General features: G+C 38.9%; 1 protein-coding gene across 5 annotated transcripts in view; it reads right to left on the bottom strand.

Annotated features, from left to right (window-relative positions):
* Window positions 1-22,920, bottom strand: part of ZDHHC14 (zDHHC palmitoyltransferase 14) — a 149,414-nt gene extending 126,494 nt beyond the window's left edge. For 2 of the 5 annotated variants that reach the window (XM_048844154.2, XM_048844150.2), the window contains exon 1: window positions 20,958-22,916. In XM_048844154.2, coding sequence (XP_048700111.1) covers window positions 20,958-21,208 — 251 coding nt within the window. In that variant the 5' untranslated portion in view covers window positions 21,209-22,916. Of the gene's footprint in view, window positions 1-20,957 lie in introns of all 5 variants that reach the window. The other 3 variants (XM_048844153.2, XM_048844151.2, XM_048844149.2) reach the window with 3 other exon arrangements.
* Window positions 22,921-23,196: the final 276 nt, after the last annotated feature.

Here is a 23,196-nt window from a genome sequence, read left to right as displayed (position 1 = left end):
ATAAATAAATGAAAAGTTTCATTAGTTTCACAGTAAACAATAAAGAATCAGATAAAAATAAATTATTTTTTCTAGGATGTTTTTAAATCTTAAAATAGTAACAACCGACTGTATAGCAAATACAAGGCTTCAGATTTTAAATATTAGCAACATAACAATGTATGCATTTTTCTTTGAGTACAGTAAATCTTTTGATCAGTAAGTTGTACTAAAGTAATTTAGTCAAAACGCTTCCGACAACTGCCTTTTGTTTTTTAAAAAGGTTAATATGGAACATATAGAGCAGAATAAACTGCCACCTCAGAAAAATGTGGTGCTTTCAGAATCAGGGTGGACGTGCACCAAATGAAGTAAATAAAAAGCAAAAAGTTAGCAGCTCTCAGGATCCTGGCCAAAAATGTGTCTGAATACTCAAATCCTGTATGTAATGGACTTGAATTTCCATTATTTATTAATAAATTCTATTATAGATTCATAGATTCCAAGGCCAGAAGGGACAACTCTGATTATCCAGTCGGATCTCCTATATAAGACAGGCCAGAGAACTTCTCCCAAAATAATTCCTAGAGCATAATTTTTAAAAATACATCCAATATTGATTACAAAATTTTCAGTGATGGAAAATCCACCACAATTCTTGGTAAATTGTTCAGTTACCATCACTGTTAAATTACCATCACTGTTAAAAATTTATACCTTATTTCCAGTCTGATTTTGTCCAGCTTCAACTTCCAGCCGTTGGATCATGTTACACCTTTCTCTTCTAGATTGAAGAGCTCATTGTTAAATATTTGTTCATGGAAATACCTTATAAATCTATTAAGACAGTTTCTGATGGAACTGAAATTGACTTGTTAGCATTCATGTGATGTCATGAGTAAACAACGTGGCAGTTGTTGTATTATATCTTTTTACAAAGAATAGGAATTGCAATTATAAAAGACCCTGCCACTCCTCAACCCCAAAAAAGATATTACAAAACTTAAACATAACAAAAAAACCTCACCAACAATTTTTGTTGTTGCTTGAATACAGAATAAGAAAAAAGTAAACCACTGCACGTTGCTTTTAAGAGTGGTCCCTAGCCCTACCGTGTAGAGTCAAATTATGCAATGTTGCTGGTTTTCATACACTAAAACCAAGTACTTCAAAGGTTTCCCAAGCAAGGAATAAATACATATTGATGACTGTATTTTCAATCTAAAGTAACCAAAGACATAACTCTGTCAATATTAAGTGACATGCAGGAAGCCAGTTTTCCTACTGAACCACAATTTGCACAGTGATACTGTGTGCCTCATAATACTGGGATAAATTTAAGCCATAGATCAGATTTGAAACAACTGAGTTAGCCAGGATAAATCAAGTACCACTGGTCTTGTGCATTTTTTCTTTGAATAAAACCTAAATGTATATGGGTCTGAACATGCTGATGTGGTTCAGAGCATGAGTCTTGATCGGATTTAAATCTTGTATTACAAAAAGCTGATACATATATCCACACATATACATAGACACACACACACACACAGAGGTTTCTGTAATACAAGATTTATACACAGGATATATCGGAGGGGTAGCCGTGTTAGTCTGTAGAATGAGGAGTCCGGTGGCAGCTTAAAGACTAACAGATTTACTTGGACAAAAGCTCTCGTGGGTAAAAAACCCACTTCTTCAGATGCTTTTCTTCAGACACTTCAGATATTTTTTTACCCACGAAAACTTATGCCCAAATAAAACTGTTAGTCTATTAGGTGCCACTGGACACCTCATTGTTTTTTTGACATAGCATATATGTATCTCACCAGACAGACAGACTTTTTAAATTTATGAATAGTTTGTTGATTTTTGTCTGCTCTGGTTTGAAGGTATTAAGAGAAATGTATCTCTTTAGGAAGGAGATTGTATGAAGCATATTGGCGGTGACACTTAAAACTTCATTAGAAAAGCTAAGAATATGCATGATTTCACTTTTTGAAATTTGAAATAAGTTATATATTCTTTAATTACTGAAGAGAATCTCTCCTGTTCAAAGTGCCTTTAATATTTGAAAAGTATTTTCCTTTTTCTATTCTATTAAAGTCTATGAACAACTTCTCCTGACTTCATAGAAGATTAAGGCATTATATAGCTCCTTCTGTGGCAAGAGTCATGACGTTACAAATGGAGGTGAACAGCAGATAGCTCCCGGAAAACAAAAGTCAATATAATGCTCTGGGAGTAGGCATAAGGTAAACAAACGAAATGTAATCATGACTTTATTAGATAGCTTTGATTCAAGCAACCTGAATAAGAAATCCTTTCATAAAGTAACCAGAGTTTTACATTTGTTTTCTTTTTTTGTAAAACTATCAGTGTGGCAGACTGGCAAGAATAGTTGTACACTAATATTTATGAGTATGGAATGTATTTCTTTAAACTGCAGCAATAAACTGTAATGTACACCTTTTCTCCCTTATTCTTGGGGGATGGTTTTTAGAGAATGATGAGCAGTGGTGTTGTGGGATTCTAACAGAGATTATGTTGGGCAGTAAATATAATAAATTAAAGTTAAGCCATATGATTTTTGGGTAACTGACAGGTCTGTTTATTAGTGCATTTTAAAAAGTTTGTCAAGGGTACTCAAAACATTGAATGAACAATCTTATTGCAGAATATCAAAATCCAAGTAAAACATCAAATATAATCCTTGGAAAAAACAAAAACCCAGATCAAACTATGGCTGTATACTGAATACAAAACTCATTAGTACACTAAAACTATATGGCAATTACAGTTCTCTGACAAGATCCTAAAATTTTCACTACGTTTGTCATCGAGTTGCTCCAACTAGGATTTAAATTATTCTCCAAACCTGTAGTATTTAGCTCCAAAATACTCCTGAAATTGAAAAGATGTGTTAACTTCTATTTTCTGCCTTGATATCTCCACCCCAATACAGTCTACTCTTTCAAATCAATTCCATACCATACTGTCAATCTGTTATACACACTTTCTTCACCTGCCTTTAAAAAGCATACTTCTAACACATTCAAAATATATATATATATATATATATATATATATATATATATATATATATATATATATATATATCTATCTCAGTGTGTTAATTTGACGTTTTCCATCAGTCACTCTCACTCTAAGGATAATGACATTAGCCTGGTAATACTTGCTTAAATATTCTAAAAGCCCATAAAGGGTAGTATATCATATGTCTGATTTTTAGTGCTGAATACATTAGATCAGGCGGAACTCCCAAACACTTTTTAATGTCATTACTAAGCACCTGCAAATCAGTTTTTTAAAACATATTAAATTGTTGACTGTTTTTAAAGAGCTGAAAATCAAAAACAAAACTCCAATCTCCAGTTGTAATTCCCCCATATTCGCCCCATCTCCTGTAGCTCTGTCTACTCTCCTGCTCCTGCCATTCTCCAGAAATGGTTAACATTTTACAATTGATGTGGGGGCAGAATTCAGGTTGGACAGAATGAAAATCGGGTTGGCAGTTTTTAGGATAGCTTTAAAGCAAGTGTGGTAATAGGTTTTTTCCTCATTATTTGTATTATGGTAGCTCCTAGAGGCCCCAATGAGATCAGGGCTGTAAAAACAGTAACATGAGAGTAGTCCTGCCCTCAAAAAGTTTACAATCTAAACAGACAAAACACAAAAAGAGTGGGAGAGGAAACGGACACAGAGGTGAAGTAACTTGTGGAAGGTCACAAGGCTTGGAATGGAAACCAGATTTCCTGAGTCCCAGGCTATCACTCTACCCCTTAGAAAACACTGCTTGTCATCCTCATCCTTAACCATCTTTCTTGGTTTCTTCTCTTTATTTGTAGTGCTTACTCCCAGTTCTTTGCAAGGATTAAGTACTCTTTAGACCAGTAGTTCTCAACATATTTACCATTGTGTGCTGCATATGCAGCTCTCTCTGTGTTATGTGGGCCGCTTCCACACAATACTTTTTTATATATACACAAAGGCATGAACCAACACCCATGTTGCAGATCTGCAGATGTCCTGGATTGGTACCTGAGCAACGAACACTGATGATGAAGCCCGGGCTCTTGTGGAATGAGTGGTCACGATGGCCAGAGGCAGAACCTTCGCCTGCTCACAAAAAGCTTGGATGCAGACTGTTATCCAGGACAAGATTCTCTGGTATGACATGGGTAGCCCTCTCATCCTTTTCTGCTTCAGCTACAAAGAGTTTCGTGAACTTGAGGAAGAGCTCAGTTCTCTCAATATAGAAGGTGAGGGCCACCTAACGTCCAATGTATGAAGCTGACATTCCTCAGTGGTCTTGTGAGGTTTTGAAAAGATGACAGGAAGAAAAATGTCCTGGTTGCTATGGAATTGTGACACCACCTCCGGTAGGAAGGCCAGACTGGGGCAGAGCTGGACCTCGTCTTTAAAGAACACCATAAGGGCTTTGATTTGAGAGACCCTTCTGGCCAAGGTGATCACCATTAGGAAGGTTACCTTCCAAGGGAGCAGCATGATGCTAACTCTATTCTCTGAGCTAGGACCAGGGTTGACTTCCGCTGGTTTATCAATAGATCCAGCACATGGAAGGTGGCCCATATTTGTGCTAAAGCTGTGCTACACCTGAGCCTGTTACTGAACTTTGATCAGCCAGTCGTCGAGGTACAGGTAGACTTGCACTCAACGCCTGAGGAAGGCTGCTACCACCATCATACACTTTGTGAAGACCCGTGGGGCTGCTGATAGGCTGAAGGGAAGACTGCTGAACCTCATGAGGAAGGCCAGACAATTGAAGCCATGAACAGCACCTCATGGTGACTACTAACACTATAGTACTGGCCGCTGAGACAGCCATATCCAGAGTCGCCTGAAGGGAGGTCCTGGCCACAGTCCGGCCCTCCTATAAGATTGCTGTAAATTCCTGCCTCAATTCCTGTAAGACTGAGTCTTTAAATTTGGATAGAGTTCCAGAGTACATAGTTGGAGACTGCCCGCCAAATAAACTTTCTATCTGAACAAGTCCAGTCTCTTAGCTTCTTTATTTTTGGGGGGCAGCACTCAACTGCCCCCATCTGTCCTGCTCATTTGCTGCTGACACTACCAAGGATCTGAGAGGAGAGGGGGGTGCGAGTAAAGGTAGTTGTACCCGCTTGCCGGGATTTAGTATGTCTTTGCCTCTTTGAGGTGGAGGGCAGAAAGGTAAGGCCACTCTGGAGGGAGCAGCAACAGCCAGGCTGTCCATCAAGACATTTTCCTTTACTGCATTTAAAATTACCCTTCTGAGCAGGTGCCTTCCTCGCCTGCTCTAAAATAAGTTGACACACAGAGAGTGAAATAATCAAATTATTAAGAAAATAATTATACGATAAAGGCAAGCTCAAATCATCTCCCTAGGCTTGGCCATTCCCAGGGTACCTACATCAGGACTGCCCAGCTCACAGCTTAGGCCCTCCCCTCAAGTGAGCTGCCCCCAAATCCATTATATGCAGCAGGAGTAATAACCTACCTGCAAGAATCAGTCAGCAGAATCCACTTAACCCTTTTCCAGCAGGACCACCACCAAACAGGTGGTATTTTCAGTGAAACAGTAGCAGCCTGTTCACTAGGTTACAAACACTGTATTAAAGTTATGTCAGTTTTAATATTCTGACCACAGTAATGTTTCACTTAGCTTGGACAATGAAAACAGATTTGTCAGATTCACTTGCAAAATTCTCATGCTCTAAGACAATGTTGCAAGGTCTGAGTTGAGACATTTTCTATTGATCTTAACTTTGCAAAAGCTTGGTATTTAAACAACCGAAATTTGGGATCAAATTTGACCCGGCAGTGTCTGTTTAAATCATACAAAAAGGGAAAAAACTATGAATTATCTTCCATGGTATTTCAACCTCTTTCATAATTTAAAGACCTGTGAGAGGGAAGTCTTGCTTCTTACACTCATTGCTCCCCATTATTAAACTGACATTTTTTTCAATAGATACAATAAAGTGCTCCTTTAAAAATTTTTTTTAATTTAGATACCATTTTAAGAGAGCAATTACGCTAATGCCTATAAGAAGGTGTCAGACTGACAGCTTCTGAACACAAAACTGAAGTAATCTTTTTCATCCCACAGAATATTAACCATATAGGCAGCTGCACTGCAAACTTGCCAACACTGTCCAACTAACATGCCTCACTGATCTCAAAGGATTAACTCCAATAAAAAACATCTATGCCCATTAAATATTTGACCTTTGCACCACATTAGAATGAATGTGTGTTAAAGCTCATTTTAGAAGCCTAAGACTATTTCAACTTTCAAATACCTGATCAGCAGATGTTGCTTAAATTAATCTACTATGCATAAGACTTAGAAAGTAGTAAACTCATGTTCCCCATCTCATAAATAACAAGAGGATTATTTCCTCATGACACTAACAATCAAGAAAAATAAGAGGTTACGACAATTGTTAAGGAAAAGTCTCTAGAAAACATGCTTTTAAGTCTATTCATGGTAAAAAAAATAAGGTTATTTTCATATGATGTGTAAGACATCTTTGGACTACTGCTTAGAAACTTTAACTATTAGTTAACAAAGTTTTCTGTCATGTACTAATAGAAAAGTGCATGTGTTGGGAAGGGTGTGTTTACTTTTCAATCAAGTTGGAAGCTAGCCCATAACAGTTGTACATTCAGGGATCAAAGTGCATCAGTTGCTATTTTAAGGTCAGACTTTATTTTCTGGTTTTCCCATTCACAGCCAACTGCCTGACCCTGAAAACTCAACCAGGAGTCACAGTCAAGGGAAATGGTAGAATTTATTATGCCCCACCCTAACTCAAGCTTCATATTCCTTCTCCCAAACGCACTACCACCTCCCATCCTACCCCACACACAAACTTGGATTTACTATAGGATTGGGAGAGAGACTCAGGCAGTTTCCCGGATACTTTAATACAAATTGATGTTGGAAAAAAATGCATACTGCTGCTTGACCTCAAGAGGAACAAAGAGTCTGTGTGTTAAGGACAAACAATTCTTTGATTTTATTTTGAAGATGAGCGCACACTATGGTCACCAGTCCAGAACTATCTGTTGAGCCAGAGAGAAACTTTGGAATTTGCCTCTTAAAAAGGGATCAGCCCCAAGTTATTAGACTGAAAGTGACTTCTCAGCCAAAGCGCAGGATTGTGCAATTCCTAATTCATAACTCCTTCCCTTTACCCTACTCGGCAGGCAATTCCTTATGCTCAAATTAGTTGTAAGTATCCAATTTACAAAATAATTTTAAAGGTTAATTCTCTAACATACTGCATATATGGAATTCTCTAGTCTAAAGATACGTCTACAATGCAAAAAGACACCCGATGGCAGTGAGTCTCAGAGCCTGGGTCTACGGATTCGGGCTTGCACTACCGGGCTAAAAATAGTAGCATGGACATTCCTGCTCAGGCTGGAGCCCAGGCTCTAAGACCCAGTGAGAAGTGTGGGGCTTAGAGCATGGGCTCCAGTTAGGGTGACCAGATAGCAAGTGTGAAAAACCGGGACAGGGGGTGGGGGTAATAGGTGCCTATATAAGAGAAAACCCCAAATATCGGGACTGTCCCTATAAAATCTGGACATCTGGTCACCCTTGCTGCAGTCCACATAGAAACACCAACACTGCTATTTCTAGCCCCATAGCCTGAGCCCTGCAAGTCTGACCTGGGCTCCGAGACTTGCTGCCATGGGTTTTGGGTGGTTTTTTTTGCATAGTGTAGATGTACTGGCTCCTGCACTCAAAACATTCAGTTTGCTGGCAACAAATACTACCTAGATTCCCCCACCCACTTTTAGCTGAAGTCACAGATCATAGAATCATAGAATATCAGGGTTGGAAGGGACCTCAGGAGGTCATCTAGTCCAACCCCCTGCTCAAAGCAGGACCAATCCCCAATTAAATCATCCCAAGATGTACATGATAGTAGTAGAAAAATACCAAAAAGCAAGAGTATATGGGGTACAAGACTGCTGGTAAAAGGCTTTAAAAAATTTTTTTTAACACTTTCAAAACATTCTAGACACCACAGCCCTGCTGACCTATAAGAAGGGAAGAGAGTGGGAAAAGGCAGTAAGAGAAAGGATGAGGGGGAAGGAGAGGCTAAAAATATATTTTATATATATATATTTTTATAAAAGGGCTGGGTGCAGGGGAAATTGACTGACACAGCTGTAGCTGAATAACTCGGCATGTGGAACCTATCCTAGAATAAAGACTTCATTCTAGAATAATCATTTCCAGTCAGATAAATGCAGCTCTGCAGGGTTTAAAAGTAAGTTGGGTTCATTCTTCAGCTGCAAGTGGCCAAATAAACACACTCCTGTCATTATGTGTAACCAGTGTGACACTAGAACTGGAATACATTTTTTAAGAAATGTCAGTTGAGTGTAGACAATAGCTTTCATTGACTTTGGGTGGGGAGGAGGAGGGGAATGTTAGAATTCACTGAGACCAACTGGGAATGGATACACACTTTACATAGTCTATTCCAATCTTTTACATAATATGCTTTCATACAATGGATATTTTATGTCCTGGTCTTGACAAGTAACGATAAAAAGTTTACTTGACTGGTTCTACACCCAAAGTTTGCTTAGCCTTGGGGAAAGTTCAAATCAATAGTAAACACAGCCATAAGTTATTCTCCATCACTGTAGTGCAAATTCACAATCCTTCTGTTATCTTCAGAAACCAAAACAAAGCAAATACCCTACCTCTGGTTTATTACAGAGCTGCAGTGGTGATGCTAAACTTATGGAGAAGTCACTGTCATTCTAATTCCCTCTTTTCTTCAAGTGCTTTTAAATCTATGAAATAATTTCACATTAGGAAATTTTTATTCTAATTTCTAATGCCATATTAGAACACTTCTTTTCTAGTTTAGCTCCATCTACTGTAGGGCTTTTGCAGGCATAGTTTTGCCGTTAAAAAAATTCAGACCCCTTAATCACCATGACTATGCCAGTAACAATTCTTAAATGGAGACCTGCCTTCAATAATCTTTTCTTCCCCGAATGTACTGCCATGTCAGCAATTGAATGTTAGAAATCAATCACCAACACACATATTTAAGGATTTAGCAATTCTTCTTAGCAATTCGCATTTCATAAGTTATCTTTCTTCATTTTTAAAAAAACATTTACCTGAACTGCATCTGTTGCTTAAATAAAATGTAAGCAATGGAATCATTTTGTTTGCTTGAAAAAAGCAGACTGTACTATTGATCAAGAGGACTAATGATGTTTAATGTGTATTCAAAACTCCTAAACAGCAATGAACAATTTTTCAACTGACTAACTTGCTAAAATGGTAGTGTAGCTCCAAGTAGATGTGTTCCTCACTCTTGAATGGCTAAAAGAATTAGCTCATCTACTATGTTTTAAATTCATTACAAAAAATACACTTATGCAATATTTTGCTTAAGAATTTAAACCACACAATTCACAAGTTGCAGCTGTTGTGAAAAATCAGCTTTTCCACAGCCAAACTTTTCTGAGTTTAAATTCCCAGTGTTGCATTAGAGTTGTACTTTGTATCAAGCTTTTTTTTTTTTAATTAAAAAAGAATGACTGCATACAGCAAATATACTAACAGCACTTACTGCAATGTGAGATTTAAATTGGGGAGAAAGTAAAACAAAAAAGCAGCTGTGATCTCATTAGTTAAGCCCATTATGCAAGATCTCATTAGCTACCGTGACACAATAATGTGCATCAACATTACAGTCACTAATCAAAAAGAAAAGGAGCGGGGACATGGAAGCTAAATCACTGTTATATTACAGCAAACCAATCTCATAATTAAAACTTCAGAAAATAATTCAGTAAGTATTGTAATTCCACAGTTTTCCAAAGCTATGGGGCTGATTTTAAGAAATGCTTAGTACTATGGTGACCAGACAACAAGTGTGAAAAATCAGGACAGGGGCTGTGGGGTAATAGGTGCCTATATAAGACAAAGCCCTGAACACGAGGACTGTCCTATAAAATCGGAACATCTGGTCATCCTACTTAGTACCCACAGACCACAAATGGGAGTTTCACGTGGTTCAAAAAATTTTAGAATTAGGCCAAAGGCTAAATTAGAGAGGCAGTAACCTATACCCAAGTTAAAAAAATTGCAACCAGCTTAAGGTACAAAGCCTGGTTTTAGCTTCCTCCCACAACTTTGCCTTGTAAAAGGGTTTGGTCTAAAAAGCTGTGCATTTACTTTGAAGACAGAGCGTTGGTGCAAAATGAAGAAAAAAAAAATGTGCCAAACATTTGAGTTTCACATCATTAAAAGATATCTCGTGCAAAAATTCAAAACAAGGTAAGCTTGGGTGGGGGCGGGGGGAGGGTTGCAATTATGCAGAATTGTTAGTAACTTTTGTTAAGGTTAATTATGAGCCTCATCCTGGCTCCCATGAGCGTTAATAGGACTTTTGCTACCAACTTCGGTGACAGAACATTGTGCACAAGCATCTTTTTATTGTCTGGATGCAACTCAGAAAGATTATAAATATTTCTATAGCTGCCAACTAATAGTGTTTCTTTAAAGTAAGAGTTTTATCAGATCAAAAATCGAACATTTCCATACCTGTTACACTAAAACGACCGTAGGTTATTACCCTTTAAAAAAAATCTAACATTTTTCCATCACTGCTTTGCATGTCACTCGGCTTGGACAATTGCAATAGATTTTCAGTTTAATTTTTGTTTATAGTCAACTTCAGCTTTATACAATAGTTGAAGTTTCAATGTTTGGATTGCAAGTATTCAAATCTAAACAATAACTTTTCATGGGAAGTTTCCAAACATTAGTATTATGTTTTGCAAGTTTTTATTTTGTTTTATAAATACATGACCCAAATGAGAGGCCTAAACCACTATATATATATATATATATATATTTATTTATTTATTTTTAGGGCAGACGAGTAGTTACATTCCATTACCTGATGTGCCCAATTAAAAGCTCAACTTCTTTCTGCTGTTTCTAGTAGAGCTAGAAATTCACTTTTTTAAAACTACGTCAACACAACTCAGGAATAAGGTTATGTGGAGTACAAAGCATCATTTTTGTCTAGGTCCTATGTAAACTAATTTCCTTCTCCTTTCATAGTGAAGTAGATTTAAAACAAAAAAAACCCCAAGCACGCTTAATGATAAAGAAACTATTTATATGAAGAATGAAAACCTCAAATCTGATGAATTAAGAATGCCATTTCACTAGGCAGAAACGTCAAAGAATTACAGAGACGATAATCTTAAAGTTTTGGATTTGAAGGTGCACAAAACCACTACCGAAAGACTATCCAGAGTTAGACATAAAATTTTTGCAAGGGATATTAAACCTCAAGCTTCAGGGCTCAAGACAATCTCTACATTACTACAGATCAGGATGGGACCTGATGTGGGAGACAGATTATCCCACATATGCCTACTTGTAGGGTTCTTACTCTTTCCTCTGAAGCTTCTGTTTCTGACAGCAGCCAGCATTGGGATACTGGACTAGATGGACTCAGGTCTGACCCAATATGGCAATTCTCATGTTTTCCAGTAATAGAATTATTAGAAAAGTGAGTTACTATACTATAGTAGACATTTTGAATGCTGCATATAGTTTTGGAGAACCAGTAGTTTCACATGGAGATTTTATTGTCTGGGACTTAATTTTTAATAAAGTTAATCTTATGCAAAAAAACAAAAAACCAAACAACAACAAAGACTTGGTAATTTATTTAGGCAATAAGAAGTTTCATTTATTCCCTGAAATCATAAGAATGATCCAAAAAAATGCAGTTGTACATTTCTCTCTCTAGCATTGGTGTGGAAGTGCCAATGGTTACTTATGCAGCAGAGAAAACTGAGTTCTGGTGGTCTCCAGTTAACTATTTCAGACAAACATTTGGTTGGAATAATTCAGTCTCTTCACCAGTAAGGAGACATTTTTCATGACAAAAGCCATCTAGATTCCCATTAAAATGGACAGATATAGAACGAAGACCAGAAAAAGAGAGGGATGGCTCTAGGCAAAAGAGACTTCCAAGTACATTTTCACATTTTACTCTGAAGATTTTTGTACACAAGTTGCCCAAGGCCACACTGATATCTCTCTCAAGGTTCTTAAATAGGTGCCCATCACCATAGTATCTGATGTTGTCATCATGCATCAACTCCCAGAAATACAGAGCTAGGATTTTTTCCCCTAAAGAATATTTTAAAAAAATCCTTATAACCATTATATTAAAGTTGGAGAGGAGGAGGCTGAACAGAACAGAAATGCAGTTATAGGAGGGAAAACAGAAACAGAGGCTAAAGCTAGGAGGATGATTTAAATATGCACCCCTCCAACTAACAACCTATTTACTCTTTTACACTAATTTGAGGACTACCATATAAATGGAGCCCATTTTAACAAATGTTACAATGAGAACTGTTCAATATTCCCAATTTTATAGAAATTGAGTTAAAAGCAAACCTGGGTCTCATCTTCTTCCTCCTGTTTTCCCCAGAACCATCAGTCTCGGCAATCTTCTTTTCTCTTATCTTTCTATTAGAAAATATTTCCCATGTCTGTACTGAATAATCGTCAACACCCACATTGTTTCTTAAAAGTGACACTGACAAAGTAACTGTCCATGTTCAAGTCACAAATTCCATGCCAGAGTGCATGAGCAGGCTACTTGTGAACTTTTAGGGTAAATGAAGGCATTTGGCTTTATATCTTATAATGCACACAAGGAATGATCCAAAAGCTTATGAGCTTACATCTAGTCAGCAAAGCGTGGCCTGTATTTTAAAGAAGGGGCTAGAACAAAAAAAGTTCCCATTTAGCCCATGATAATCTCTAGGGTGCATGCTTGCAGAAATGAAGGGAACAAATGTATTCATTTACCTACTCTCTCATAATCAAGGAAAGTCCCCCAAAAAGAAAACTTACACTAAGTATACTTAGTGCCTCAAAAATATACAGAACTCATTGATAGTTACCATTTTTCAACTTGGGTAATTTGAAGTGGGGATGGTGAAGAAGATGAAGACATTGTTAGGTATGTCAGTAGATGGGCATCATCCACAAGGAAAATATCTAATACTTGTTGCAATCTGACATAGTCTAAGTACAGAAAGTGTAGTTCAGAAAGGTTTTTTTTGTTTTGCTTTTTAAATAAATCCCAGGAATAAGTTCTCTCTGACATGGATGCTTTAAGGATAATTTAGAGAAGTGAATTCCACCACAGGCAGGGATATTACTTTTACTCTACCTTCAATTTGATGGAAGAATTTTAACAAGGAGTTCTGAGCTCCCCTCCAGTACATCATAGCATTTGATTATGTTGCTATGCATTACTAATGCAGTGTTGGAATTTCTAGTTATACAGGGGGTATTTCCATGACATTAATTTAACTATTAATTCCTTTATTAAAACCATTTGGCCTTTGGAATTTATACAATTGCTCTAAAAATGCCTAAGTAATTAGCAATGTACTACATCCAACAGTAACAAAACATTTATAACCATATGATCAAGATACTTACAAACAGGCTAAACCCAGGGGTGCTTAGAACCATATTGGTCAGCTCCAAGGTGGTCAGGCAGGTATTAGCAACGAATGTTTGAAGAGTTTACTTTTTTATATCCTTTAACAAACAAGTAATGTCACTGCCAATTACCAACTTCAGCTAAAAACCAAATTTGAGACAATTCACCCTTATTTCCTGTCTTAATCCAGATAAGATTTACAATTTACTTCCTTCCCAAGGCCTTTCCTCCCTGTCTCCTCACCCCGCCTTGCTTACCAGCAGAACAGTGGGAAGGATTGCACTTGTTTCTTTTAAGCCAGTTTGTCTTTTTACTATAGCACTTCATTTTATTAGTTATTTTTTGAACTATCCTTCCCCACACTACAAATAATAATATTAAATTATTCTTCTCACTACCTTCTTTTATTTGCTGACTGGGGCCTTTTCCTTACTAGCCACAAGCCATAAAGCAAATATATTGTTATCCTAAGCTAATTATTTTACGTTCATAATTACCCCTACAAGCAGCTACTACATTTCACATGTGTCAGTGAAGTAATTCCTTCAATTTGTGTATCCTAATGCTTACTCTAAAATACCTCTTGGTACCTTCAGGATGAGAAATGCTACATGCAGTATGTTACCACCAGTCTTAACAGTTAAACTCACCACAGGTAACGTTTGCTACTAAATAAGATGTGATTTAGTGATCTCCACACAGTCATTAATACTAAGATTGATGTAATTGATAATATTACTGCTGCACCATTGCTCCTCTGGGATTCTTCGTATTTCAGTCAGTGGGAGTTCCAGTTAACAGTTCAGACTATGAAATGTATCCCTGAAAGAATTATAATATTATATTAGCCTCATCAGGTTGTTGGAATATTCCATACAGGGATAAATATATATGTTTTAAACACTTATTTGACTGCTCCTACAAATATCTGACATCTTTTCTAACACTTCATTTTTGACCACATTGTCACTTTAATATCTTTAGATCATGTATTAGAAGAAGACAAGAAGCAGTTATTTAAATTCTAGGAAAGGAGAGAATGCATGTTGCTGACACAATAGGTCAGTCAAAGTAGCCTGTACAGTATGATACCCTTCCAACAAAGTAATCATTTAGGTTTATTCTACGCTTTGATGTGTTTTCCATCTTCAATTAAATAAATGTATGTATAATAGAGGTAGTTTTATCATCAATTTGTGCTTTGAAGCTTACGTTATTGCTATTTAGATCAATTAAACTTTCATTTTTATGCATTTTTCAGTGCACCTCTCTGATATAAATTCCAGATTTTTTAAAATCACAATACTAGAAGTGTGCTAAAACACCAATAAAAAGAGAAAGGCACAGATTTGTAAAGGTAGTTAGGCATTGCTTTGCTCAGTGACACAAGGCCTACATGACTTAAGCTCCTAAATCTCATTTTCAAAAGCAATTTAGGAGCCTAAGAGACAAGATGGGTTAGGTAATACCTTTGATTGGACCAACTGAAGTTGGTGAGACACACAAAATTTCAAGCTACACAGAGCTTTTAAGAAGACATGAAGAGCTTAAGTTATTTCTGAAAATGAAACTTAGGCCCTGCAACACCAAAAAAATCTGAACTAAACGTCTGCACCAACCAACTTAGTCTAGGTTAATATTTTGTCCTATATTACAGCTAGTATGCTCATTTATCTAATCAAATAGGCACGAAAATACTACATTTTTGTGCATGGATTGCCTGGAAATGAAAAATGTAAGCAAGTTACGCATTTTAAAAAAAATAAAGAGAAGGCTAAAGTTATCTGATAATACAACATCAATTCACTGATTGCTACACTATCTCCCTGATTAGCATAAAACATCATTTTGTCACAAAATTAAAGCAATGGTTGATTACACAGTGAAATCACGTAGCTTGCTAATATGAGTGTTGATTCATCAAGGTTTTGCTGCAGTGAGTGGCAAAGTCATATCATTTCAGTATAGTGTGTTTACTACTACTTTCACTGTACAATCTCTAAATTCTATACAAAAAGGTATAAATCAGGAAAAGTTCTCTAGTAACAGTGGTACTCAAAGTAAGAAGGCACAGAACAGGTCACCAACTGTTACTATACCAATTAGAAGGTATGGGGCTTGTCAACACATACAAGTTGCATCCACTTAAGTGAAAATTTGTGTTTTATATCAAACTAGTTAAACCAGTACAACCCATGTGGGCACACTAAATCAATTTATAACTGTTTTCCAAATTGAAGTGTACCCACAATGACACAGGAACTGGTTTAATTAGATTGATACAAACACTATATTTTAGTTCAAAAAATGTAATTTGAGCATGTTTAGACAAGGCTTAACATGCACATAAGTTTAAAACAAAGACGCTATTTTCTAATGTGATGGAGGTTGAATTGCATATCTTACTCTCCTGTGATTGAACAAGTGCATGTACAAAGTAGATAGGTTTATTCTTCCCTGGATGTGTACATGTAATTAATTCAAGCCAAAAGGTGTTAAACTGCACTAATAAGTTGCAATGATACACCAATTTAGTTAGAGATGTGCAACCCCTTTTACTGCATCGGCAAGGCAGCATAGGAAAGTTTGCACTAATATTGCTCAGGTTATATCTATTCTGAGATTACGATACTTCATTTTCCATGATTGTCAAGCCAATACCTTTTCATGAGCACTGATTAATTTTAGAAATACATATAGATGTAGTAGAGCAAAGGGAAAAATAAAGCGTGCGAAGTCCATTTATCAGAAAGAATGAATGAGCATAGGAAAGGCTGCAGGATCAGGAACCAATCGCTTGAATCAATACCTGCGTAAGGTTTTACAGAGAAATAAAAAGAACAAGCGATTCTGGGTGCCACCTTGCCACTTGAAGATATTGAGCACCATCTTCTGAAAACCAGACACCTTTAAAGTGTCAAGCTGGGCATCCAAAATCACTTTTGAAAGTCTGGGCCAACATTCTTTGGGCCCCAAAGAATTTACAAACTAGGGCCCCAATCTTGAAAACTGCTGCATGCAAGCAAATCCTTCAACGTGCATGAATCTCCTGAAAACAATAGGTTTGTGCATGGACACAAACATCCATTTGCATAGAACCACTTCCAGGATTGGGACCCAAGGTTGCGTGCAGTATCATGTTATATCCAAACAGAAGCGCAGGGAAAAGGCAGCTTACAAGAAGACGACCACATGTCTACCTCAGTTTGTTATGTGTGCTCCTTGAGGTTTTTTAGTTTGTGGTTTTCTAAGTATTTTAGTTGCTTAAAAACTAAATCTGTTTATAATTTTTGTATACGCATATTTGGGCCTATTGAAGAGAGGAAAGTGAAATGAGAGAAAAGAGATGTCACAGGAGCAAATCGGAGATGGAAGCGAATAGGAGATGAAAACAGGATGCAAGGGCAAATGAGGGAGGGAAAAGCATGACAAGGGAAGCAGGTCAGAAAGATAGTTGGACAGCAATGATAGCAAATCATAACAGTCCAAATGAAAAAAATTGATTGTTTGAGAGAATGACAGAAAAATCTATTGCTCTTTTGGAAAGGGAGCAAAAGCGAATCAATGAGGAAGAAAGCCTGTTCCAGATAATGGGGGTAGTATGTACAAAATGAGGAGGAGAGAAAAAGAAATCGGGTACTATAGCACATGAAAAGGAATGTAGGAAGTCAAGGGAATGAGGGACAAACATCCACGTTAAGGTCATATAGGTTCCCAGGAATAAGCTACCAAAAACAACAAAAAACCTCTTCCCCCGTTTCCCTTCAACTTGGGTACAGAAGTTGAACAATTTAAACAATTAGCCCCAATCTTTCAGGTCAAGAGCAAAGTTATCTTCCTTCTTCTGTAGCAAAAAGAAAAAGCAATTTGAAGACTGGCAAGTAATGGTTCCCTTCCTATACTTTGTTCAGATGTATGTACCCAACTCTGTATACAATTCCTATTAACACTAATAGAATTCATGCACACAGAAGGGATAATATAAATCCTGTTCCTAAACTGCTATATTTCTATCGACATAATCTGTTTGTATACACAATCTAAAATTATTGGTGTCTTTGGGAAACTGATTTGGTTAAAGTTACTGTTAGTTTGTGCTCTTAATTAATGCTGTTCTCAAGTAACATAAACAAGTATTTCTTAAAAGGAAAGGATAATCACTTGCAGCAAGTTCAAGCGAGAAAAACTTACCCTCAATTTAGAAACTATTCCAAAACACTTTTCAATAGGGAATCACTTTCTAAAATATCTTCCTCTTTGTATAGCCCAAATAAACCCACAAATATACCGAGCAATTAGCTACACAAGCCAATATTAAATGATGCTTTAGATGGTGACTTGACAATTCCACTGCATGCATTTTTCTGCATAAAAACAAAATCTGCCACACAACAGTGACATTATTAGGGAGAACATTTTTGCTGCTCTCCTCTTGAAGCAAGTAGTTTTTTAAATTCATTGAACTAAATTTTGTTGACAATTTGTTAAGCATTCAGTTTAAAGGGGAAGAGTGCAAGAATTACTCAGAAACAGTATGTGCACACACAGATATGCTATGCAGCCACAAAAGTCACAAAGCTATTTCCTAGTTTCAAAATGTCCAGTAGCATTAGCACTTAAATAACAACTAGATGAAGTTTAGATAATTTTAAATTTAATCTTCAGTGCAGTTTACATACAGTAACACTAACATAGCACCCAGGCTCAGAGATACAGTTTAAATAACTTTACTGGACTTCTAATATAAATTCAGGATAGTGATGAAAAGCTAACAGCTGTTCCTAACTTAACTGTTTTCAATTGTGCAACCAAGCAGAATATTTCAACACAAAATGTTTCCTTGGAAGGTCGAATTTAAGTGAAAGTTACAACTTCCTGTCAAGCCATTATCTGTAATTTACTTTAAAATATTTCAATTTAAAATGTAACAACTTGTACCCTGAACTTCCAAGCTTCTTTCTGTGGTACCAGTATGTTCATGCAAGTCCTACTGAAGTCGATGATATGTCTACACTTCACACTAAGCCCGAGCTCTGACTCGGGTTTGAGCCCATATCCCCCCTTCCATTCACACACAAATCAGCCTGACTCAGGTCAGCAAGTACTCAGGACCCAGGTCCTAGGACCCTGGTAGGAGGATGGGTCAAACTCTGTCATTTTGCACTGTGGACACAGCTCAAGCCATTGACCTGAGTCCAAAAGGTCTGAGTATGGACATATCAGTATGGCTGTGAGACCCAGGACCAGCAACGGCGAGCCCAGGTTTACAATATAGTGTGGACACCCAAGCACAGGCTTAGAAAAAACAAGTCCACAAGCCAAGTCCTACTGACCCAGGTTCACAAGGCAGCATAGACATACTCAGTGAGGCTCCACAAAGACTCAAGAATCTGCCCATATGAGCCTAACTGGGTACATCTCTACTGCCAAAAAAAAAAAAAACCCACACACAACACTCCACACACCGCAACAGCAAGTCTCAGAGCTCGGGTCAACTACCACACTCACATTAGGGGGCTAAAAACATCAGCATAGACATTCTCACTCAAGCCAGAGCCTGGGCTCTGGGGCTCTCCACCCTCACCGGATATCAAAGCCTAGGCTCCAGCCCAACCGGGAATGTCTATTCTTAGCCCTGTGGTGCAAGCCCTGTGAGCCTGCCGCAGTTGACCCAGGCTCCAAGACTCACTGCCAGGGCTTTTTTCCCTTGCAGTCCAGATGTATCCACTGACACCTTCAACAAAGTCAGTTACTAATCAAACGTACTGAAAGGAAACATTCATAATATCTGCTTAAAACTAGAAGAGGAAACATATGTAATAAATATAATTGGTGGACAGATTACCATCATTGACCATGTTAGCTCAACTAGTCACTGAGGTTCAACAAGTTTCACAGAGTCTACAGTAAGATTTATAGTAAGCAGTTCCCTCTGGAAAGTAATATCTTCAATGTATTCCAGGTGACATATTTAAAAACAAACAAAAGCTTTTAGAGTTCAGTACATATAAGTTCAGCAGGTAATCAGAACGTATCTTCCTAAATGCTACCAATAAATTAGGATTTCTGCATTTAGCTGGTCCAATCCAGAGACTATTAATACCACTACTTAGCTTCCTGAAGATGGTAAGCATCAATATGCACTGTATGACTGGACTACTTTACAAGCTTCAGAATATGATTTTTAGAAATAACAGCTAAGTTTACATAAAAAGAAATGGTTCTTATGGAGCTAGAAGGCCAGAAGCTTGTGCCTGTTTCTGGAAGAGATTTGTTACCACAGACCAAAAATTCATGTACACACAGTTTTTGCACCAGTACTGGTTTGAAACCAATACAACTAAGCAGCACAACCCCCAGGTGTGTAGTTAAATCAGTATAACTTATAATGATGTAGCATTTTCCCAGACATGTAGAAAAATAAATTATACTGATATAACTGTGTTCACTTTAAGGGGGTTATACTGACTTAATTATTCCAGTAAAAAGAGAATCACATCCCTAATTGAAATAGGGAAATTGGTATAAAAACTGTGTGTAGACCAGGCCCAAGTGTGCAATTCTCCACTGTCCTGCATCTTGTACAGTCCATTTCACCATTGCAAACAGTAGAAAATTTAGTACCTTCTGATCTGATAATATTTTACACTTTGCCCTGCATATAGCTAGGCATTATCATTGCAATGGAGAATTAGTCTCTAAAAACTGATGTTAAAGCAGTTTACAAAAATCTTAGTAAAACAAGATATCATAAACCAGAGATGGAGCTCCCTCAGACACTGATACAGAACAAGAAGAAAATGTACCCAGCTAGATGGTGATAGAATACTGAACAACATCTGAAATTGTCACTGAAACATTGGTGGCTCTACAGGCACAAACATCATTTGGACCTTTTAAACACAGAGGACAGATAGTCTAACAGTTATTACAGCTAACTTCATAAGAGTTTAAAAAAAAGTAATCCTAAATAGTCCAGTGAAAAGGAAGGTTACCTTTCAGTGCTCAACTATGAGAAAGTGGATGGCATTTTCGCATCTGTCAATTCTCATTCTTGAGAAACTGATAGACAAGCACCTACATCAGCTCCTCCACATCCTAACTCCTGCTATTATGCATTCTTATTACTATATACAGAAACACCAGAATAATTACATTTTGAAAGCAACTACAGTACAACATTGATTATCTAACCCCAAGAACCAAGAACCTTCTTTAACTAAAACAGGGTTGTGTCACTTGATGTCTAGCACATTGAATTTCCTCTCAATTATACAAACCTGTATCATCTCAATTCATTCAAATGTCCTCAATGACACCGAATGAATTCAACTGCACTGTATCTAGTTTTCTTCCAGGAAATTTAATACATGCAGTAAGACAGTAGGAGGGAACGAAAGCTTTATTGTCACTTACTCAAATGCAAAGAAGAGTCCACTGGTGACCAAGATGAGAACCAGAGTCAGGTAGAAGACTCCAGTCTGCCGGGCCATCATGATCCTTCCGTTGCAAAAGAATTTGTTTCTTCCAGGGAAAACCTCCCATTTTCTCTTGGGAGCTGCTTTCTTTTTCTTATGGGGAGACTCCATGGGAGATGAAGAGCTGTGTGTGCTGATCTGACTGTACTCACAGTCTTTCATGGGCCCACTACCACCTCCAGGAGTCATCAAGGGAGTGTAATGAGGGAAACACCCCCAAAACAAAGATATTCTTCTGACCAAGATAATCCTCCCCACTAGCCCCAATTTTTTTTTTTAAAAAAGGCAAGTTTGTTACCAGAACAGTGGTAAATGTATCACGCAAGCCCGATTAACTCTTGAGAAACCAAAGCTGTCATACTAGAAATGCCTGGGAGGTATTCCTTCCCACCCCACCAAAATTACGAACTCATTTAAAATAGTCTTTTATGGTTATAAGAGCAATTTATCACAAAACAGGAACCAGAAAAAAATTACAAAACAGATTGGTTGACCACAAAACTTAAAAAGTGTTCATCTTTAATGGAGTGGTTGTTCTTTTCTCAAAAGAGCACACCCTCAGATTTATCTGGGGATCAACATTTTAGGTAAAAAGAGGTTCAGCAGTTGAGTCTCTCCCATTCAGAGATATTTGTTATAATACTCCTCCAGACAGCAGGTTTTACTACGAAAAGAAAAATGTATATTCCAAAGAGAAAATCATCCCCACCCCCTCAAAGAGACACCACACAAGGCAAGCACAAACAAACCCAGCTGCAACTCAAGCTTTGGAGAAACACACTGTAGAGGGATTTCTTCCTCCTAATCCAATGCAAAGTGGCTGCTTTGCTGCTGTTTCTTCTTGTTCGTCTGGGGAGGTGAATTTTGATCGTTGCTCTGAGGAAGTGAACGTTTATTTTCTATTTTCTCCCTCCATAAAACTAAAAAATGTTCGAGCAGGGAGGAAGCAGAGTCAAGTCAGTGCCTATCCTTGGCAGAAATGGACACCGTTGGAGCCAGTCCTCATCCTTTTCATACACATATAAAAAGAGAAGTTCCTCCTCCTCCTCACCCCTGTCTTTTGGGCAGTGGGCGGTGTCAGCGTCTGGAGGTGTGTGGGTGGCTGTTTTCAAACCCAAGTTCGTCTAGACAACAGGTCCCCACCGCTTGCTCACGCCGCTGCTCCGGATCAATCCCGCATGGCAGCCGGTTTTCTGCCACCCCCCGAAAAGAGGACTCACTGCGTGTAGCATGTGTCTCTCCGCCCAGGACTCTTCCTCCCCATCGTCTTCTCCACACAGAGCGTCACCTCCCTGCCACCTTCTCCCACCGCCTCCGAGGCGGACACGGCTCAGTCAGACGCTGTGGGGACACGGGCTCCTTCCCGCAGGGCAGAGGGGCTGGCGGGTCCCACCCCGCATCCTGACACCTCCGCGCCCAGAGGCGGGCTCGGGCTCACACCGCCCAGCGAACGACGCCCCGCCGCTGCCGCGGCTCGTTGCCAAGCCCAGGTGCGAGGAGCCCTGCGGCACAGCGCAGCGCGGGGGGGTCGCTCCCCTTCCCTTCCTCCGGCTCTGCCCTTAGCCGGGCTTGGCCCCAGCAGCCAGACCAAGCAGCAGCAGCAGCCACCTCTTCATCTTCGGCGGCGGCGGCGGGGGTCACAACGGCTGCCGGTGCCCAGGGGGCACCAAACCCCTCCCCAGGCGCTCGCCCGGCCCCCGCTGCTGCCCTCGAGCCGGGGCTGGGCTCGGCCAGGTACTCGCTCCTCGCCCGGCAGCTGCTGCAGGTCCCGCCCCCGTTCTCCCGCCGGCTCCGTCTGCGGCCCCCGGAGCACTCCCTCGCACCGACGCCCGGCAGCCCGCAGCGTCTCCAGCCAGCCCCAGGCAGCAGCTGCCGGCTGCCAGCCGCAGGGGCCAATCCGCTGCCGAGAGCCGAGAGAGGAAGGGACCCGCCGCCAATGCCTGGTCTGAGCTGAAGGGAAGGGCCCCGGACCGCTGGGAACTGTAGTCCCGCCCCCACCCCTCCGCGCAGCACGACACAGGGAGGGAAGCGGGGGCGGAGAAGGCAGGACTACAACTCCCAGCATGCCGTGCTGCTCGCCTCTGGCGAGTCTGAGTGAGCCGCTGTGTGGGCTGAGGTGGGGGGAACACAATGACCTCTCCTGATTTGTAACTTGTAAAACAATAAAAGTCTTCTAA

The sequence above is a fragment of the Caretta caretta genome, chromosome 3 (assembly GCF_965140235.1).
Source record: "Caretta caretta isolate rCarCar2 chromosome 3, rCarCar1.hap1, whole genome shotgun sequence".
Lineage (NCBI taxonomy): Eukaryota > Metazoa > Chordata > Testudines > Cheloniidae > Caretta > Caretta caretta.
This window is presented reverse-complemented; position numbering and strand designations above follow the sequence as displayed.